Source organism: Choloepus didactylus, chromosome 18 (genome assembly GCF_015220235.1).
Source record: "Choloepus didactylus isolate mChoDid1 chromosome 18, mChoDid1.pri, whole genome shotgun sequence".
Lineage (NCBI taxonomy): Eukaryota > Metazoa > Chordata > Mammalia > Pilosa > Megalonychidae > Choloepus > Choloepus didactylus.
Window position 1 is genome coordinate 3882362 of NC_051324.1, and position 21650 is coordinate 3904011.

Sequence of the window (21650 nt, forward strand, 5' to 3'; positions counted from 1 at the left end):
GCCAAAGCATTTGCTTTGCTCTTGAGTGTACTCATGGATTTGTTTCGTTCTGAATTCTCCGTATTATCCAAATATTAAGTACAAAGACACATGAGAATGCCCCCTTTATGGGATGTAGCTGAATGGGCCAGATTTCTGGAGCCAGGCTCCAGGGTGCTTGGGAAGCTGGGGGCACCACCCTGGCCCCCCCACGCCCCTTGGCTTGGTCTTTGTAAACCTCAGAGACAGGCTGAGGCAGGGCAGGCGGAATTCATCTTCAGGGGACCCTTCTCCCCATGCCCTGTACCCCATTACAGAATCCTCTCTTGACTCTCAAGCAAGAGTTGACAAATGGTTTCATAAGAGCGTGACCTTGAAATGGAGCATTTTCCTTTGTAAAGAGGCCTGGGAGGAAATAATGGGGGCCCCCTCCAGTCTGTCCCCACAGCCACCTCCAGCACAGAAAGGCAGCGCCAACCACACGCCTTTCCCCAGCGCTGTCAGTCGGGTCTACTTGGGTCTTCGTGGAGACTTGGTCCAAGCCCGGAAAGACTCATTGTCTTTCCTTTCCATTCTATACAACAACAGCAACAACAAACTTACACCAGTCAGTAGATCAGGGCAGCGTTAGAGCAGGGCTTTGGATTGAAAATGAGGAAGAGTAAGTCTTGCCAGACCTGGTAGCACTGAGCATGGCCCCTGGTGGCCTCGTTCGGTGTCCGTCATCAGAATGATTCCAGATTTATCTTGTTTGTCATTTCTGCAGGGCATCAGCCCATTTCCTCATCTGCGGCTCGGCGTTTGGACCTCCTCTGTGTTTATGGGTTCATGTTTTGAACCATGCTTAAAATATTTGTGGCTCCCTGGGCTAACCCATAATCTCTAGCCAAGTAATGGCTCTTGAGTTCCCAGGCCCTTGTGGGATGCTGAGGCCCTGGCTTGGCAAGGGAGGTACAAGAGACAGGATATGCTGTCCTAATGTTGCTCCGACCCTTGAGAAAGTTTCTACCAAATGCCAACATCCAAGAGTTGATACGGAATGCTTGTTCTAACCTGTGCCTGAACCATACAGCCCTTGGAGCTCACAGTCTTTGCTTTTGAAAAGTTTTCAGTTGCAGCACCAGATTTTCAGTTGCATCCCTTGTATTTAAGGAGCAGGGATTGGCCATGGTGGGGCTGAGATAGTGGATGTTGGTTTTTGGTGCCCGAGGGAAGGGTGCCCGTCTGGGACCAAGACTTCTGAGTGTGCAGGAATCGACACACAGATAGATGCCTAAGGCCATTTAATTTATCTCCCAGCCCCACTCTATCTGATGCTTTGGGCCCCTCTGCAGTGTACCTACCACTGGTCATCCCCCCAGTGATGGGAAACTCACCGTCTTTTAAGGGAGCCCCTTCCATTTTCAAAGATCTAACAACGTGATTCCTTTATTCATTATTCAAATAGATTGAGTACATTCTATAGACTAGGCATTGTTCTAGAATCTGGGCACACAGAGGTGAACAAAACTCAAGGTCTCTGTCCTTGTGGAGTTCACATTTAGTTGGGGGAAACTGACCATAAATAATGAAAAATAATTGTGGATACTGGAAAGTGCCCTGTAGGAAATAAATAGGGGGATGAAATAGGAAGTAACCATTGGGGAGGAAGCAGCTGGCTCTTTGAAGGTGACGAGGATTGAAACTTGAAAAACAGAGAGGGACTGGTTATGTGAAGAACCCGAGGCAGAGAATTCTAGGAAGAGGGATCGGGCAGGGCTGGGGACTGAGGTAGGAAAGAGTTGGGTGTGTCCAGCAATGAAAGGGGCCAGTGTGGCTGAATATGCTAGCCAGAAGTCTCAAAGCAGTCTGGAACACTCTGGAACATTCCAGAACATTCCAGAACATTCTCAGTACAGGCCATGGTTCTGAAATTGGTCATCAGGACACCACTGAATGTTTACAAGCAGAAGAGCAGCACAATTTGATTTGTGTTTTGAAAGATCATCCTGGCTGTGATGTTGAGAGTGTATTTGGGGAGAGACAAGAGTGGAAACTGGGGACCTGGGAGGAGCCCATAGTAATGGTCCAGGCACGACAGCAACATGATGGTGAAGGTGACAAGAACACCAACAGCACGTGCAGGTGCCAGGCCCTCTTCCAGGAGTGTTGCCTTGAATCCTCACCAGAACTACAGGAAGTAGTTGGTAACTTGGCTGGGGCAGGGTAGAGAAGGGGTGCAGGAGACAGGTGTGACGATAGGACTTGCTGGTGGCTTGGATTTCGGGGGGTTAGGGACAGAGTAATTAGAGATGACAACTAGATTTTCCCCTTGAGCAACTGGCTGTGCCTTGGGGCCTTTGATTTAGATGGAGAAAGAGCAAGATGTTTTTGAGGGATGGAATAGAAATCAGTATTTGGGTTTGAACCATCAGAGATGTTAGCAAGGAACTTGGATTTAGGATTCTGTAGCTCAGGGGGAGAGGTCTTGGCTGGAAATTCAAATTCCAGAGCCATCGTCTCTGAGGGAGGGTATTTAACCCCAGGGTGCTGAATGCAATCATTTTAGAGGCAGATGAGGGTACAGGGCAGCAGGTTAACAAAGGAATTAGCAGAGGAGATTGGGAGGTGGCCAGGGATGTTGGGAGAATACCATGAGATTGCATCCTTAAGAAATTATTTTGTTAAACCCAACTCTGCCCCCTCTTCTGTCTAGTTATTTTTGGTTGTCTTTATTCATCTTGATGTGCAGCATTTTCTGCGCTAGACTAGGGTTGTAACCAAGTTGCATAGCTTGTCTTCAAGGTGTTTAAACCTTAAGAGTCCTGGGAAGAGCACAGAAGGGCTACAGCTCCTCTTCCACATGATGACCCTTCAAATATTTGAGGATGGCAATTCTGACTTCCCTGGGTCTTTTCTTCTCCTGGTAATGCACTGTCCTTTCAGTGGTTTCCCTGGTGTTGGCAAGAGTTCCCTGGGGTCCCATCTGTGCAGCGTTGCCTCTAGATAGCAGTCCTCAGCCTCGTCTTGCCCCTCTGAGGTTGGCTGAGTGGTGTGTGGGTTGGCAGTCTGGGGAACAGAGAATAAGAAATCTCTCTCCCTTTGCCACCCTAGTCCCCCACATCCCCTCTAGCTTCTGTGAATTCTAAATCCAAAGGAGAGGAGCTGGATCATGTGACGCATTAGCTTTTAAGCACGTTATTGAAGTTCTCCGCACCCTATTGGGCTGTCGTGGGAAATGAAGTGGACAAACAAGAAGACTGGGCATCTGGAGTCCTTGTTTTTTTGACACTGGCTCTGCCTTTGACACACGGTGGAATCTGGAGTGGGTCTCTTGGTTTTCTAGTAACAGAGAGGGCATTGCTTTAGGGCCTGGGGTCAGTGTCCCCCACTCACATTGCAAGAATCCTGGGCCCCTGTTCACATTCAAGATGCATTTGTGACATTGTGGGATCCTGAAATGAGGTAGACTTTGAGTTGGTCCTTGGATATTTGGTGGAATTTCAGTTGGCAGTGTGAGCAGGGAGTGCTTTGTGCTTGGGGCAGGGAGGGTCGTTTACTGTGGCTGCTTGGGGGTGGGGGTCTGAGGAGGAGTTCTTTCTAGTATTGTTTTTGGCTTTTAATTTCCATGATGCTTTTTATTTGAAGAATTCATTTGAAACCCAAAGATATCAAGTATGGCCAGTCATCTCCTGCTTCATCTTTCATTAGCAGAGCTCATGGTTGAACTAAGAAAACTGCTTTTCTCCTCTCAGCTGTCATTTTCTATGGCCAGACCCAATGTTTCTGCATATGTTCTTTGGAACACTGGTTCCAAGGGTTGTTCTTAAGCAAAAAATGGTTCCCTGTTAAAAATCAGTTTGAAAACCACTAACATTTTAAAGTTAGGCAGACATTTTTCTCAATTGCAGGGCTTCTTAGAGCCTTTCATATTTCGTTATACATTGTGAGCGTCCAAGGAGGGAGGTTAATATACTCGACATGGAAATCACCTCCCTCCTTTTTTTTTTTTGTATCACTGGAGGGATACGTCTTCCAAAGACAATTCTTTGGGAACACACAGTGAAACTGACCCTCCTATTTCTGGAGTTTTCCAGCGGTGAATAAAGGAAGCCTCAAGCAGTTTAATATTTTCAGGTGACCTCAAGTTGCGTTATCTTCTCCTTTCAAGTCCAAGCACTAGTTAGAGAACAAGAACATGGGTGTCAAGCCACAAAAATAAACTCGACCCTAGAAAACTGGTTGTGGTTCCTGACCTGAGGTCTCTTAATTAGGGATGGGTCTGGTTGAGCTGGAATACTTTGACCTGAAGCTTTTCCCACCTGCGGAACAGTCTGTGTTCACACTTCTCCAGCCGTCACTTCTGCTTTAGCTCAAATGCCTGCCATGATGGTGTATTCAAACAGCTTTCCACGTGGCCTTCTTCATCCTTGTGAGCTCCAAGCAAATGTCTTTGGGCTGAAAGCTTTTCCCCATCTGGCTTGCTTTCTCCATGGGTCACAGGCAGGATGAGCCTGAGCCCTGAGCCCCGAGCCCCATCTCAGAGCCACCCTCTAGTCTGGACAGGGAAGAAATTGAGGACCCACGCTGGTCCTGGACATGCTTGAGCCGGTGGGCGAAGCAAAAGGGCGAAAGACGGCATTGTTTGGGACGGGGCCTCTTGGAAACACAGTTATTTCTGGAATGACATTCATGCTGAGAAATAAGGAAAATGGCAGTTTGTGCGATGGCCGTGGGCTGGGCGGTTGGGGCGTCAGAGTTCCTGGCCTTGGGGGACCTGCATTTTCCAGAGCAGCCTTCTGCAAATGGGAGGTGTTAATGCTTGCTTTTGTGATCCATCCCTGGGATGATCCCATCCCCTTGTTTTTTCTCCCATCGCCTCCCCACTTTAGCTTCTAACTCTCCTGAAGCCATTCTTGCTTTCGCTCTCAGCAAGCCCTGTCCTTTCGCATCAGTAAGCTTTTATTAGTTATCCAGAGTGAGACTCAGGGTGGGGCCGGGAGGTCTCCCAGCCCTCCCAGACTGGTCAGGGAAGATGCAGACAGACCCAGATGAAAGGCTCCATTTAAAAGGTTGTCATCGTTTCAGAGCCCCTCACGCTCTAGAGTGCAGGCTCCGGGCTAAGAATACAGCTGAGGGGGCAGATGTATTTCCTCCATCGCTTAGCTGCCAAGGCCAGCAGCTGACCTTGAGCGAGCTTTGATCCCCATGCAACTCAAGCTCCCAATTCTCATGTCAGAAAGCTGTCAGCAGCCCTGGTACCCGGCACCGAATTGAAACCTGAAGTCTGCAGTGAGCTTTAGGGCTTTAGGTGCTGGCTCTCAGCAGCAGCGTTGGAGATTGGCTTAAAATGCTCCTTCTGGTTGCTGCACAGAAACGTTGGGAAGGCACTGAGCAAGGCCTGGAGGGCAATGCTGGCTGCTCTGCTGAGGATTGGGGTGCTGTGACTTGGGGGAGAGAGACAGGGCATCACTGCCATGGGGCTTGTGTACAAGCCAACAAGTTTGCTTCTTGCCTGAGGTTCTGTCGGTACAAAGCAGTTTTGGGGCAGGATTTTATTTCTGTTTTTGTCTTGCATCATATTTCTCTTGATTCTAATCATTCTTTACAATGCAGCTGATTTGCTTTGCTCTAGTAGAGGTTGGCACTCGTCAGGCTGCAGACTAAATATGGCCCCCCTGCCTGATTTTGTAACTAAAGCTTTATTGGGACACAGCCATGCTCATGTTCACCTATTGGCTGTGTCTGCTTTTGAGCTACAGTGGCACATCTGAGTCGTTGCGACAGAGACCACGAGTCCACAAAGCCTGAAAGCGCTGGCCCTTCATAGATGATGTTTGCCAACCCTTGTGCTGTAGAGTTGTTGTGGCTGGATCTCCAAATATTTTTGGAGTCCCGGCTTACATCCTGATAACATACCTTATGTGAACCCTGGGTCCCTGTTATAATATTGCTTGGCATGACCAGAAGGCTTGCTTAGCTAAAGCCTCGAGTGGCATCTGCAAATACCTCTCGCCCCTCGACATCAGCCTTTGTACTGTCCTTCCAACAGAGCTTCTCTCTCCACTCTTTTGTTTGACATGAGAGAACCCTACAAGATATGCTAGTACCTCATTTAGAGAAGAGATTCAAAGCCAAAAAAATGTTCGGTGGCAAGTTAAGCAGACAGTTTGCAGAACTGGGCAACACTGCCAGTCTCTCAGGCTGCTCTGGAGCACACGGCTGCCTCCCCAAAGCCAGGGCAGAGTCTGGTTTTGTGCCTCCTTGTACAGGATTCCATCCTGGGAAGGTCCAAACACCTGTCGCCCCTGGCGTGTGTGATCGCTGCTGTCCCTTGGTGCCCCAGGCATCGATCTATTCCGGTTCTGATGGAGGATTCTGGCCCGGGAACAATGTCATATGAGCTCTGGAATCCCTTCAGATCACGGCGGGCTTCCCTTTGAAGGATGCCGGTGAGCGTTCTTGAGTCCACGGCCAGCCTTTTGGGGCTGGAGAGGGGGCTGCTTCCTTCTGGCTGGCTCTGCTCCTACTTTGCTTCCCGTACGTGGTTTCTAATTCGATGATAGTTGAGAAAGAAGAAGTCCCCTTCCCCTTTGGGACAGAGCAGCCTGAGCCTGCCCGTGGGTACAGCAGCTCTTTGAGATTTGAGATCCCAACTCTTAGCTTACTAACCACCATGCCATCTGTATTTTGTCTTCTTTTGCATTGGTTTTAATTATTCAACTATTACGTGTATTGCATGAAAATACTCTCTCTATTAAAAATAAATCAAACAACATAGATCAAATGAAAAGGCCTTGATAAAATTCTCTGTCATTCTAATTCCAGTTCCCGTGGGTAACCTTTGCTATCAGTTTGGCACATCATTTTTAGACCTTTTTTTCTACGACTACACCCACATATGCGTGCATGTATATATATCTGTAGTTTTTTTGGCATGTGTTTATGTAATGATACCAAGTTGAGTGTTTCACTGTACAGCTTCTACTTTTTGTTGTCTTAGAGCTCTTTCAAGCACTGTTGATTTCTAATTCATGATATCTTTAACTGCTGCAAAATATTCCACTGGACAGATATACCCTACTTTATTTTCCCTTTTAGAAGTGATACGAAAATGAATATCCTTATTTGTTTCTCTTTGAGTATATATTCCAGTGTTTATCCAGGGTATAGCAGTTGAATCGTTGTGTCATTCTGCTAAAGTCACTTCAAAATTAAATATATTCTGACAAATTGCTTGTCACAAAAGGATTATTATGTTCTAATACCATGTTATTACATACTGAGTTTACATGTGTATTCCAGTGTCTTAATTCTGTTCCATTGTTCTATTTGTTTTTCATGACCAGTGCAAAAATTATGAACATTATTTACAATAAATACACAATATTTTGATAATTGGTAGGTGATTCCTTGCCTCATTGGTTTTTTGTTTTGTTTTTGTTTTTCATATTTTGGTTTGTTTCAGCATTTCTCTTGGCTATTATTCCTTATTGTCTCGTAGATGAATTTTAGAATCACTTTGCTAAGTTCCATGAATATATCCTGTTGGGTTATTGATTAGGATAACATTGAATATATAGATTACTTTGAGGAGAATTGGCATCTTTGCAAATTTTGGTGCCTCTGTCTAGGAACACAGTATGTTTCTGTTTCTTTAGCACTTTTTTATGTCCTTCAGTACAGTTTGTCTACCTTATTGGTGTGTGTTCCCCCCGTCCCCACCCCAGAGAACCAGCTTTTAAAATTAGCTTATTTTGTCATAATTTTTTCTATTTCATTAATCTCTGCTTTCATCTGTAGCAATTCAATTAATTTTGGATTTATTTCATTCTTCTTTCTCTAGCTTCTTGATTTGAAATATTTAGTTTATTCTTTTATTCCTAGTAAATACATCTAAGGTATAGATTTTCTTCTACTGCTTTGGCCACAGCCACAGGTTGAAATGTAGGGCTTCCAATGTCACTCCTTGCGGAAAAGGATTTTATTTTGCATTTTGATTTAGTTATTCATGGGATTGTCTGGAGTACTATTTTGAAATTTCCTATTTTATGACTGGTTTGTTGTTTTAAATTTCTAATTTATGGTGGTTCCCTTTTGTTGTGCCTGTATCATTCTGTTTTCTTTGAGAGTTGTTGAGATTTTTTTGTTGCCCATTTCCTGGTCAGTTTGTGAGACTGCCCTGTGTGTGTGTGAAAATAATGTATAGTCTCTGTTGCTTGGATACACATTTTCTTTTAATCTATGAGATTGAATTAGTTAATTTGGTTAATTGGTAATATGAGTTATCTGTGTCCTTCCTTCCTTTTGATCTGCTTGATTTCCCTCTTCTGAGAGGAGTATGCTAAAGCCTTCTACTATGCAGCGTTATCACTTTCTTCTCATCAATTTTGATTTTTTTTGCTTTGTAATTTTTGTCTGTTATTATATGCATAAAGGCTTATGACTATCATGTCTTCGTAATAAAATACATTATTCAACACAATGAATTATCGCTTTTTGTCTACACTGATCCTTTTCAACTTAAATTCTGTTCGTCTGAAGCAAGTATTACTATAACTGCTTTCTTTAATATTTATCTGGTGCCTCTTTTAAAAATCTTTGTATTTTCAATGTGTTTGTTTGTTTTAGGTAGATGTATTGTGTCAGAATATACTAGAATTTTTAAATCCAGGATGAAATTCCATATCTTACAAAGAGTGACTTCAACCCATGCACATATATTGTGACTGATGATGCAACTGAACTTACTGTCTTAATGCATTTGTTTTATTTATTGTGCCGATGGTTGAAACGCTTCTTCATCTCATATCCCCAGCATCAAGCAGAGGGCCTGGCTCAAAGCAGCAGATGTTCAACAAGTGCTCAAGAAAGAAAAAAATTTTTGATCCCTTGTTTCTGGTCTGATTTGAGAAACAGCTTACAGCAGCATAACTTGGTTGCACTTGCATTGGGACTAAAGTTCAAAATATTGGCGAAAGGAGTTTTAAGGATTTAGTTACACTGTTCAATCTAAGGAACTTATTGTTCATGTAGCTTTAACATGTAAGATTTTGACTTTTCTCTGATTATGAGATGTTGGTAGTTCCTGTGCATAGTGAAAATCACGGCTGAGACCATGTGAAATGAGCTCAGAATTGGAGAATGAAATCCAAGCTAAAATTTGCACCAGCCGTACCCTTTATGGTGGTATCCACCAAAAGACAGCAGAAGTGATAGCACTCAGCTGGTTTCAGTTTAGGGACTGGTTCTCATATATCTTTGTGTTTCCAGCTGCACCCACCAGAGTGCCGGATAATTGGTTGATTTAAAATGAAATAACATTATAGCAACATTATCTTCATTGCACATTGCTCCTTCAGATCCACCATGCTGGATAAAGACAAACAGATTTAATTAAGAGTATATACAAAATGAAATCAGGATGGCTCACAACCCATCAGACATCCTTTTCTTCCCTTAATTGGCAAGGAAATTGAAAAACGAAAGAAGTATACATTGTGTTATAGTGGAATGAGCCCTAGACTGGGCGTCACAGACCTCCCAGATATGGCTGTGTCACTTGGATTCATCAAAACATCTCCGGAAATCTCTTTGAGGCCAGAGGAGCTGGATTAGTTTGATCTCTCAGGTTTCTTCCAACTCTAAAATGCTTCCAGTCTGTGTCTGGAAAATCTTACCTGAAACTCTAGTAACAGTTGACCTAATTACTGCCCTTAAAATTCTGACATGAGCTACTTGCAACTCAAACCAGGTTCTGTTGCTCAGTTATTGATTGCAAACCTTCCTGATTTTGCAGCTTTGAATGTTATTTAAACATCGATGTGAGTGGTTTTTAAGCCATTACACGGTGGCCAGTTACCGAGCTGAGAGTTTAAAACCCAGTAGCCTCTCCAGGTGCTTTTCCTTGTTTAGGGCAGAACCCGTCTCAGTGAACCTTGGCATCTGCAAGAAAGGATGCAGGTGGCAGGATGGGCAAGGCCAAGTGCAGTGTGTCTACTTTCTAGGCAGACACCACAGGTTTCTTTCCCTAACCCTGAAGCCAGTTATCCTGGTCTCCCTTCCTTCCCGAATGACCATAACTTGCAGCAGGTGGTGAGCTGGAGAGACTCCGGGGGCACTCCCTTTCTTGTCTGAATTTTGGTTGGAAGCTTGGAGATTTGACCTAAGCTTTGGGGTTCAAAAATGATGAGGGAGTTGAGGCCATGATCCTATCTGGCGATTTGAGGATCGAGAACAAACTGCTCTGTGCTGAGGCTAATGGCCGTGGCGTAGGCCAACCTAGAAAAGGGACAGCTGGGCCTGGCTGAGCAAGTGGATTTCCATAGCTTTTGCTCCCAGTTTTGTCCACAAGGGCTCTAACACCCTTCTCTTCTTCCCAGCTATCACCGTGTTCTCATCATCATGAACCTTGGGGGATGCTGATCTTTTGAATTGTGCTTTGCAAACTCCTCTTCTTGGGATTTAGAGGGTTCCAATAAGCCCTCCAGAGGCCCCTGAAAACCAGAAGGGGGAAGGCAGTGGGAGCTCTGAGTGAGGCTCTGGCCCTCTGTAACACACACACACACACACACACACACACACACACACACACACACACGTAACACATTTGGTAAAAAGCTTGGAAGGAAAATCAATATAATTTTAGCTGAATTTAGCTCTTGGTGGTGGGACAGTAGATATTTTCTTATAGCCTTTTCCTAATTAAATATATATGTATGTATATATATACTCTCTATATACTATATATGTATAAATACATTATATATTGTATGTATATGTACACATTATATACTATTTATAATATATGCATACATAATATAGAAGAATATACATCATATACAAATACATGTATATGAAATATATATTTTAAGGAAACTGTGAAACGGAATGACCTAAGAGTGCCAGTGTGAGCTGTCTTGTCTTTGCTAAGGACAGAAGGCCTCTGTTGGCTGGGAGGGCCGTGGCTCTCGGCGGTTGGGATGCCACAGGGCACCCCCTCCTCGGGGCAGATTAGCCATGACCGGATTTCCCTAACCGAGTGTCTCTTCCCCCCAGAATGGCTGCAGTCCGTCCAGGCCACCATGATCCTGTCCATCATCTTCAGCGTTCTGTCCCTGTTCCTCTTCTTCTGCCAGCTCTTCACCCTCACCAAGGGCGGGCGGTTTTACATCACCGGAATCTTCCAAATCCTGGCTGGTAAGTAGTGGGTGGCGAGGTCCGTGTGGCAGCCAGCCGTGTCCGAGGCCGATCGGTCAGCGGAGGGCTGTGGCCCCAGAATGACTGACGCTCGTGTGAGTCTGCCCGCTGGATGTTCTTCACAAAGCACGGGCATGTGTGCGTGTGTATCTTAAGAGTTTTGGAATGAGATGCATGGGGAAGATGGTGTAGAGATTCTGGAAAGAATGTGTCCAACCAAGCAGACCTATGGGTGGCGTGGAGCTGCACTCTGGACTGATAATCAGAGACTGAGGCTATCAGTCAAGCCAGGGTCAGTCTAGAGAGCTGCTTCCTGTAGATTACACTAGATCCCAAGATACAGCCCTGCTTCCGGATAGAAAATGGCCTTAATTATGCTGAGAGCTGGCAAAGTTCTTCTCAGGTGTATGTCTCCTACCTGCAAGCAGTGTCCAAGGCAGGTGGACAGATTCTCACTCTTCTGTGCTCCAGTCTCTAGATTGCCCTGGGCTTTGATTTACTGCTGTTGTCCTCTGAGGCCTTCATTTTGGCAGCCTTGTGCCACATGCCATCATTTCCAAACATGGGACCATGACAGCAGATGGAAACACGTGGGAGGGCTTCTTTGTCTCCTCCCTAAACTGTTCTCAGGTTCCCCCATTGGGAGATTGTGGAGGCAGCTCTATCCTCACACCCACAGAGTGAGGGCTTCTAGAGACTTCTGTGACAGAGACTGACGTCTTCCAGCGTTGTCTCTAGATTCTGACCAGTGTCTTGCTGCATTGCTGCCTTCCCTTCTGTCCATTGCCTGCCGGTTGACCGAGTCAGCAGGGCCTTGGAGAGAAGTGAGAGGCAGATGTGGTGGTCAGTGCCACAGACAAAGTTTATAAACTGCTAGATCCCATCGAGGTCTGGGAATCCTGTCAAGAGAACTTCTGTGAGATGTTCCTCATTCTTGGTAGACAAAGGATGTGGCAGCTCTTGTTGTAATTGGTTGTCAGAAGTTCTGTGGTGCCCTGTTGTCACCTTGTGTTTGGGGGAAGTCATCAGAGAGTCAAAACCAACCCACATCTGCGATGGGTGGATGAGCTTATTTAATGGCTCCCACAGGGTTTCATGGGAAGACACAGCCTGAGGTTGAATATTGGCAACCTTTTCTAGAAACCAGGGAGTTGCCTTTTCTTGGGAAAAGAAATTAAACTGGAGAAACCACCCCCCTCCCCCCACACACCTTTTTTTTGGCTAACACTTAAATACAATATTTCAGTATTCACACTTCTGGAATTTCAACACTAAAAAGTGCTTTGGTTTTGCACAAGTTTTATTATATCAAGCCACCCTCCTGGATTGTTACCAGTTTTGTTTAATTACCGCTGATGCAGTGAGATGTCTTCTGTGGGTACTTTAGAAACAAAGAGTTATCATTACTCCATTTCTAGAGCTGATGCAGAAAACTGTAATTCTGGGTTTCTTTTCTACTCATAGTTTATAGCTTGATATCAGATCAAATGATGACTATATCCATTGCATCAGTGGATGTATACTCGAGATGAACTAAAATAGGTTTAGGAACTAGAAGTTTCATAAAATATTTATATTTAATAGTATGAGCTTGTTATTTCACCAGTGAGACAGTGAGACCCAGAGGGGATAAATGAATACACAAGGTCTCAGCTCATGGCAGGGAACTTTGAGCACCCCTTGTCCACCTCCCCCTGGACTGAATATAAATGCCTTCTTATATCTAGAGGGTAGCCCCTGCCTAAATTCTTAAGGAATACAAAAGGCAAGGCACAAACTCTGATTTCTGTATTAACTTTCATAGACCCTGATTTATAGTAGAAGGTAAATGTCAGTTTGCACCATTCATCATCAGAACTAATTAAACTGAAAAGAACGGCCTAAGAAGAGCTAAGTTATAGATGAAGGGTTTTTTTTAGAGCAGGTAGCGTCTCCATATTCATTCTTCCTGCAGAGATATTTCAGCTTTTAATTCTCTAGCGATGTCTTTTTAGCAGTGTCATTTCAGGGCAAAGCCGAAAGTCCAGATACAAGAACCATAAATTGCACATGTTGTAATGGCACTGTCCATTAAAGTATTTCAAATCTGCTCCCCCTTGAAAAATAACTTTTAATATGGAGGTTTTCAAATCTTGCAAAGTGTATTTGTTGATCCATACTTGTTTCTCTGTTTTAGTTCTCCTCCAAGTCCATTATGAGCATTAGAGAACACTGCTTTTAAAAAAACCTCTGAATTTAAAAGCATGTGATTCGTTCTTCCTGTATCGCCTGCAAATCTAGGTTTTAATCTCTCATGGGACCAAATTTTCAGTTATCAATTTGCCAGTTTAGCTGTCTGTATTTGAAAAGGAAGTGACTCTAAATTAGAAATTTTGAGCCAAAATAGTAGTTGTAACTTAGAAGCCCTTACGATATTATGTTCTGAATTGTTAACTCCAGTCACCATTATCTGGAAGTAAGTCTTCCAGGAAACATAGATCTTTGGAAAGTTGCATTTGAGATTGCTGTAGAGTCCTTCCACAAATGGTGAGATTTCCTGACTCCTTCATGCTTCGCAATTCTATTAGCTTTGCCATGTGTGTTCCTAACTCACATCCTATTCAGAAGCTCGTGACTGGAGAGAAAATTAGGGAAGGGTTTTTGGAGATGAGGGCGAATGAGGCCTGAGAAGTGACAGCTCAGCGTCTGGGAAAAAATCAGAAAAGCAGAAACAAACAAAAACCAAAAAGAAGAAAGAAGAGAGGGAGTGAGGGAGGTAAAATCTGAGGGTCCCTCCATCCTTCCACTCCTCTCGCCCCCACACCCCACATCGAGGGACATAAATTCTAGGTGTCTGCCTCCCAGTATGCCAGGTTCCATGGTGCACACACACCTTCAGAGAACCAAAGCATTTTAAGTGGAAGCCACCAGGGTCCCTGCTGAGTCCTAAAGTGGCTGTTTCAGGCCGGGTTACCTCTGTGCATAGCTTTGCTTTGGAGGGTCCGTGCTGTGGTTTATTAGATAATAAACACGAGTTTGGAGGAGAGGCAGGTGAATGGTGTAATGGATTCTTCAGGCTGATTTCAGGTTCAGGAGTTATCCTTGCCTTGCTCTAGATCACAGCTCTGTGTGTGGCCACGGGGTTTATCGGATTTGCTGCATCATTCCCTTCCCATATCCTAAAAAGCCACAAGCCTCAAGCTTGAGTGCTGTCATTCCTTGATTCTGTACTTAGCTTTGGCGGCTTCCCGGAGAATTCTCGAGAGTCACCTTCATCACAGTAGAGCGGTTTTCAACTTGAGCTGCACATCAGTTACCTGGAGTGCTTTGGAAAAATACCTGTTCCTAGGCATTGCCAGAGATTTTGACTTAGTAGCTCCGGGCTGGGGCTGCTCCTTGGGTGTCTGTTATCTGGTCCAGGCTTGGGGACCCCTGGCATAGCCATTAAACTGCCCCAAATCCCGTGGTGAGGTCTCTGGGACGTTTCTCCCTGAGACATTTCATCCATTCATGAGCTCTAGATTCTTCTTAGAACACAGCCCATCCTGATCCTGTACCTGATTTTGGAGTCACTCTTATTTTCTGAACCTGTAGCCAATCTTCCCAGACATGGCTGGCTTGGGTTGCACCAGATGGGAAAACATCAAGAAATCCAAACAGACACAGACAGGAAAGAAAGATTTATATGCTTTGATTTATGCATGGCACAGAGAAGTCCTGAAACAACTATTTGTTGCATCATTGGAAAACCATGTTCCATTATCAGAATCAAACTTGGTTCAAATGTGCGGTTACTGTGCATTGCTATTAAGAACAGAAAAACCAGTAGAAGGAGACTCCTGAGTGAGGTTCACTTTTTTCTCTGTTTTGTTCCTTTTGTTGTAGACAGATGAATATATTTAGCATTTAGTATAAAAGAATTTGGAGGATTAATAAAAACATGATGCTCACTCTATTCAGAGCTTACACTGGATACTGCACTTAGAATCCCTTGTTAGGGAAGGACCTTCCGGATGTTTCATCTAGTCTTGCTGTGGGTGACTCGTTAGGTACGAGGTACTCACTTGAGATGCTCAAAATGGAAACTGAGGCAGGAGCACAGAGAAGGCTCTGTGGAGGTCAGACTGAGCGCCCAGTGCTTGTCGGGTAGCAGGCCTTACATAAGCAACTTCCTGCCCCACCTCGTTGCCCTAAGGGTGAGCTGGCAGTGACACAAGGGTTCTCACTCATCAAACCAACACCAGGGATGCACTTTCCGTGGACCGTCTCCATGACCTCCCTTTGCACTCACTTTCCAGCTGACCTCACTCTGGCATCTTTCCCAGGCTCTCAAATGGAACAGCTATTGCAGAGGTCACCCATGTACATTTTTAAGTCTGTCATTTGCTGGATTGCTCCATGCCTTTCAATATTGTAGGCTACTCACTTTCTAAAACTTTATTCCCTTGGCTTCCAAGACATCATCATTTTCCCATTACCTAGGTTAACAAAACCAGGCAATCAGGCTAGACTCCCTTTCTCCCTGCCCCACGTGGACTCTGCTCCCAAGTCCTGCATAGATGCTATATCCATTTCTGTTCTCTTTTTGTACTACACCATTGCAGTTATGCAAAAGCATTCTCGTGCATCTTCCTGCCACCTGTCGCATCCCTTTCCTTAAATTCATTTTCTGCACTGTTGCCAGAGTGATCTTCTTAAAGCACATCCGATCATCTTTCTCCTCTGCCCAGAATCCCATTTCCCATCACAGCTTCCTCAGCGTGCCAATCAAGGCTGCTGTCTTCTGGCCCGTAGGGAGCTTTCCAGCCTCGTCCTGGGCTGCCATCCCTGGCATGTGAGGCTCCGTTATCCTGACGGGCTGGTGTTTCCACTGAGCTCTCTCCATCTTCCTTGCCTCGCTTTGCTGCTCCTTCTGCCTGGAATTCCCTTCTCACTCTTTCTCCCCCATCCTCTAGACCAAGTCCAGTGCCATCTTTTCCAGAAGCCTTCTTCAATCCTTACTTTGGACTCGGTGCCCGTCTTTTTTTAAGAGGTGTCTGTCTGCTCGAAGAGACTCACCTGGAGGAAGGAACCGCGTCTCATTTATGTTGGGTCTCTCAGCCTCTAGAACGGTGCCTGCCTCAGAAGGCATTCAGTAAATTTTGACTGGACCAGATTGGATGGGGACAGGGGAGGTGTGAGAATTCTCTTGGGGGCTTCCTTGGCCTTTGGCCCTTTGGTTGCTCCCTTCCAGAGATTCCAGTTGCTCACCTGAGGTTGTCGTAGCTATGAAAGGGGGCTTGATGTTTCTTCTCAGGTGGGCTTTGGGGAGGATGTTCAGGGAGTTGCAGACCCAGCCATCCTGAGACATGCAGGACAGGAGACTCCGATTCTTGAATGCCCAGCACTTATACGTTGTTTGGACCGCGTCAGTGACCTTCTGCTTTAAGCCAGCCTGCACTGCCAGCTCCAGCCCCTGTCAGGGCTTCCAGGCCACTGCTCACCTGGGGGGAAGGTAGAGCCCTGGCCTGTGTTAGGTCATGGTGGACGCTGTTGCCATGTCTCCACCTGCTGGGTGCTGAGAAAGCAACTCATGGTCCACTCACTGGGAAGGATCCGGCTTGGGGGCCTGCTACTGTGTGTCATTAACTTCTCTTCCTTGGGGAGTGGACTGGGGGCACCTGGACAAGGAGCCCTTCTTTTCTATACTCCAGGGCTTATCTGTTGTTTTACATCCAGACAGTCTTGCAGTAAAAAACCCCCTAAAGCGCCAGTCTCCCGACAACACAAATTATAAGGTGGTATCCTCTCTTTGATTTTGGAAGCATCTAACCTTATAGCATTGCAGTTAAGCTTAAATACATTCATTTGTGAGAGTCTAGCAGGGTGAATGTCCTATGAATTTAACCATCTAGTTCGTCACTGCACTAGTTGACCTGCCTTTCTTTGCTCCTCTTGGGTAAGGAGGGGACCTGATGCTTTCTTCTTGCCAGTGAAGTCAGGACAGAGCTGGATACACGGTGACTGTGGCATTTTTCATCCGAGAGCTGGTTAGGACACGCACCCCACTGGAAGCCTTGCTGACACGATACCCGGTGTCCTACCATTTGAACACTCCAACACCCCACCTTCTGTTTTTTTTTTCCTTGTTCATGCCTCCCTTTTTCTGGCCCTGCCCTCAGCAGGTAGGTCAGACATAGCTCATGAGACAACTTCAGTATTCTTAAAGACAAGCATTAGCACTTTGAGACATGAGACACAGGGCAGTGGCTGGAGCTATTTGAGGATCACGGACCTCAAGGCCATTGAAGTGTGTTCCCAGCAGATCCGAACAGCCATGTTTCTCAAACAACACATTCACCCACAGTGTTTTCCCTTTGGCCACGCAGACATCTTTGCTCTCACCTGAACCTTCTCTAGGTAGTGGGCGCTGGATCTGATCCCACTGTGGTTCCGAGACCCGTGTGTGGGTTTCTTAATGGGGGCCCATTGAGTGGGAGTTCTCTGATCTGACTTACAAAAGGAAAATCTTATCAGGCTGGTCAGTGTGGCATATCCCCACTTCTGCGCTTTGTTCAAACAAAGGTGCAGTGTCCAGTAAAATAGCAGCCCAAATAGCAGTGAGGTTAGCTGTAGGTGGCCGGGACAGTGGGAGCTTTGGAGCCACATGAATTGCACATGGCAGGCTGGATTTATAAAGGAGTCACTCAGAGCCTCTCAAAGACCCTGCTTTCAGGAGCAAACAGACCCAGCTTTGTGCAGCTCCAAGCTGGGATGCTGACATCACTGGTCCCCTCCTGGCAAGGGGATTTGGCCTGTCATCACGGGGGTGGACAGTCAGCTTGGCTGGGGCTGCTCCATGGGCCCCATGCTCCTCCCCACACCGGAAGACTGTTGGCAGCAAGGAAGGGGCAGCCTCTCCTCTACCTGTGAGCCCTACACCCTTTTACCCCAATTTGGGGCTTCAGACATGATGCTGGAATCTAACCATGAGGGCACCACGAAGTGTTGAAAGGGACAAATTGAAATGGAGCTTGACACAGATAGTTTCCTCCTTCTGCAGCTGTGCCTTCTATTCACATCCCCTCTCCTTCCTTCCTCATTTCCTCTCCGCTCTCTCCTTTGTCTGCCCAGTGCTTGCTCGGTCTCTTTTTTGGCAACTTGGTCAAGGCGACGTAGGCCCCTATGGTCTGCACGGAGCCTGAGGCTTTGATAAAAATGATAATAGTTTATCAGTATCAGATAATGGTAAAATATTATTTTCATGGGTTTCTGGTGATGCAACCATCTGCTTGTAGAGGGGTTCACAGGTTTCAAAGCACTTCCTCTCCCCCCCCCCTTGAAAAGAGACAAGTAGGTTTATCTCACAACCTGAATTCTCATGTGGCTGGGGACCTGGTGACAGTTAAAGGAAGAAACGTGCAGCCCTGAAAAATGACGGCCTGGGGCGCTGAGATGGGAGGTTGAGAAAACGAAGGGAGCAGATCTCTTCCCTTAGTCCCAGATTTCAGAGCCCCCTCCTCCTGACTCACCCTGGAAGCAGATTCCTTTAGCATCTAGAAGGGTTCCTCTTTCCATGCATGTCTGTCCTCTCCCGCAGCCCCTTCCTTCTCTCTAAGAAACAGGAGGCCCTGTGTGTGTGCATGTGTGTGCATTGTGCATGTATGTGTGTGCACTGTGTGAGCATTGTGCTTGTACACGTGTGCATGCATGCATGTGCATGTGTGTGTGCACGTGTGTGCATTGTGCATGTGTGTGTGCACTGTATGTGCATTGTGCATGTACACGTGTGCATGCATATGCATGTGTGCACATGTGCATCTATGTGTGCACTGTATGTGCATGTGTGCATGCACGTGCACTGTATGTGCATTGTGTGTACACGTGTGCATGCATGCATGCGTGCATGTATGTGTGCGCTGTGTGCATTGTGAGTGTACACGTGTGCATGCATGTGTGTGCATTATGCGTGTACGTGTGTGCATGCATGCATGTGCATGTGTATGTGTGCATGCACTGTGTGCACATGTGCATCTATGTGTGTGCACTGTATGTGCATTGTGCGCGTACACATGTGCATGCATGCATGCATGTGCATGCATGTATGCGTGTGCATGTATTTGCATGTCTTGTGTGCTCATGCACGCTGCTGTTGTGCATGGATTGTGCTGAGCACACCTGGGCAGGTGCCCCCGTCCTGCGGCCCGGGAGGAACCGGTGTTGGGGTGCTGCTGGGAGAGAGGGGGTCCCCCTGCCCTGACCTCTCCACCTGCCTGCCTCTCTCCCTCCCAGGTCTGTGCGTGATGAGCGCGGCGTCCATCTACACCGCGAGGCACCCCGAGTGGCACCCCAACTCCAGCCCCAGCTACGGCTTCGCCTACATCCTGGCCTGGGTGGCCTTCCCCCTGGCCCTGCTCAGCGGCGTCGTCTACGTGATCCTGCGGAAGCGCGAATGAGGCGCGGGCCCCGCACCGGAGCCGCTGCGCATGCGCGGGGGAGGGAGGCGGGAAGCCCAGAAAACGCGGGAAATTTAAAAAAAAGAGAGCGGTAGCCCCAGAAAACCCAAACTCAAACCAAACCAAACCGAAAGTAGCTGAGGGTGGGGTGACTGTTGATTGAAGATGTATATAATATCGACGGTTTATAAAACCTATTTATAACACTTTTTACATATATGTACATAGTATTGATTGCTTTTTATGTTGACCATCGGCCTTGAGTTGAACCTTAAAGAAGTATCTAAAGAACTTTAAACCCTAACAGTATAATCAAGCTCCGTAGTTTCATTTTGGTTTTCTTTCTTTTTTTCTTTTGCCCAGAAATAAAATAACTCCATCTTGCCCCTTCCCTTTTACCTGGAAGAAAGTACCTCCCCCCCAATCCACCTCATTGAGAAACCCACGGAGTGGGTTTAATCCCCAAATGGCCAAATGCCCTTTTATGGTGGGTCACCCAGTGCATTAAAACATAAACGTCCACTGCCTAAACCTCTGCGTTGAAGTCTGACGCACACAGGGCCAAAACCGCCCCACACTGGAGCCCCTGGCCAAAACACAGCTAGTGGCTTTGGAATAACTGGCTCTCTCCGTTGGGTGTTTCAGTCACGCATCTCAATGAGAAATCAGCGACAACAAATCTGTGAAATGGTGCTATGTATTTACCATTCCTTATTATCACTGATCATCTAAACTACTCACTGGAAAGCCAATTCATAACCTTATGACACAAAGTAGAACGAAGACCTGAATAATTCTGTGTAATAGAAGTGGTTGATAACCGCTCCCCTACCTAGTGAGGCTGCTATCCTTACCATAATAAATGAATAATAAGGCCCTTATCACTCCTCACATTTTTTCTTACGGTCAGAGCATCAGGACAAGACTCTTGGACCCTCTGGGGCCGGGCGCTCCCAGGGTGTTGGCTGGGTCTAGAATGTTCTCTGCTTCCAAGGACTGTCTGGCAATGACTTGTATCGGTCACCTACTGCAGATGTACATACGGTGCCTTTTCTGATGCTAAGACTCCAGACCTTTATTATTATTATTATTATTATTATTTGCTTTGCTCTTTCTGATTTTATACCAACTGTGTGGACTAAGATGCGTTAAGAATAAACATCATAACAACTCACCGTTCACTGCTGTGCTTTGTGGGGCCTTGGGGCATAGGTGTAAGTTGCATGCCCAAGCGTGCCAAAGGGTATCTGGGAGAAGCAAAGTTGACATCAATCCCAGCTTCTTTGTATAGGCTACAGGGAGCACATGCCTGCTAGGAGCCTCTGCAAACCAAAGGCCACTCGACGGGCAGGCCCAGGAAGCGGGGCTGAAATGGAAGGTGTAAATGAACCTCGAGCCACGTGAGTGTTCCTTTAGCTCTGCTCTCTCTCTTGCACCCTGTTCTGTGACGACTCACTGGTTTCCAACATGGGCTCCCCTTATATGAGATACTGGAGAACAACCCAGATCCCTAACCTGATAGGGTGAGACTTTGCTGGATGGTGGCTTAGCCGGTGCCAACTGAGCTAAAACCGAACTGAGGGAGGGAAAGCACTGGCCATGTCCTCAGCTCCAGTTTTCTGGGCTGTCTTGTGTGTGCATATTTTCAGCCATCGAACTTTTTATTGTGCATCTATGATATAAAGCCCTCAGTGTTCTTTGTATTTACTGAGCACCCACTGTGAGCTAGGGCACCAAAGATCGAACAGTAAATGACACGACTCTTGACCCCAAAAGATCACCTTTTGGGTGAGACACAGTGTAAATGAGTAACTGTATTAGAGAGAAGATCACAGATCTTAGCTGGGGTTTGAATTTGCCTGCTGCCACTTCCTGGCTGCCTGAGCCTGGACGAGTCACTCATATGCTTCAGATTCTGCTCCCTCGTCTGGAAGATGAGGAGGCCAAAGCCAAATTTTCAGGGATTTAAAGGAGGTGATGTGTAAAGTCCTATGTGCACAGTCTGGCACGCTATAAATTAGAGTGGTTATTGTAAATGTTACCATGGAGATGTAATTGCAGCACTAAAGAGCAGGGAAG

General features: G+C 46.1%; 1 protein-coding gene across 3 annotated transcripts in view; it reads left to right on the plus strand.

Annotated features, from left to right (window-relative positions):
- Nucleotides 1-20745, plus strand: part of PMP22 (peripheral myelin protein 22) — a 32670-nt gene extending 11925 nt beyond the window's left edge. For all 3 annotated transcript variants that reach the window (XM_037809659.1, XM_037809657.1, XM_037809658.1), the window contains 2 exons: nt 11017-11157; nt 19408-20745. In XM_037809659.1, coding sequence (XP_037665587.1) covers nt 11017-11157; nt 19408-19571 — 305 coding nt within the window. In that variant the 3' untranslated portion in view covers nt 19572-20745. The remainder of the gene's footprint in view (nt 1-11016; nt 11158-19407) is intronic.
- The last annotated feature ends 905 nt before the right edge of the window (nt 20746-21650 follow it).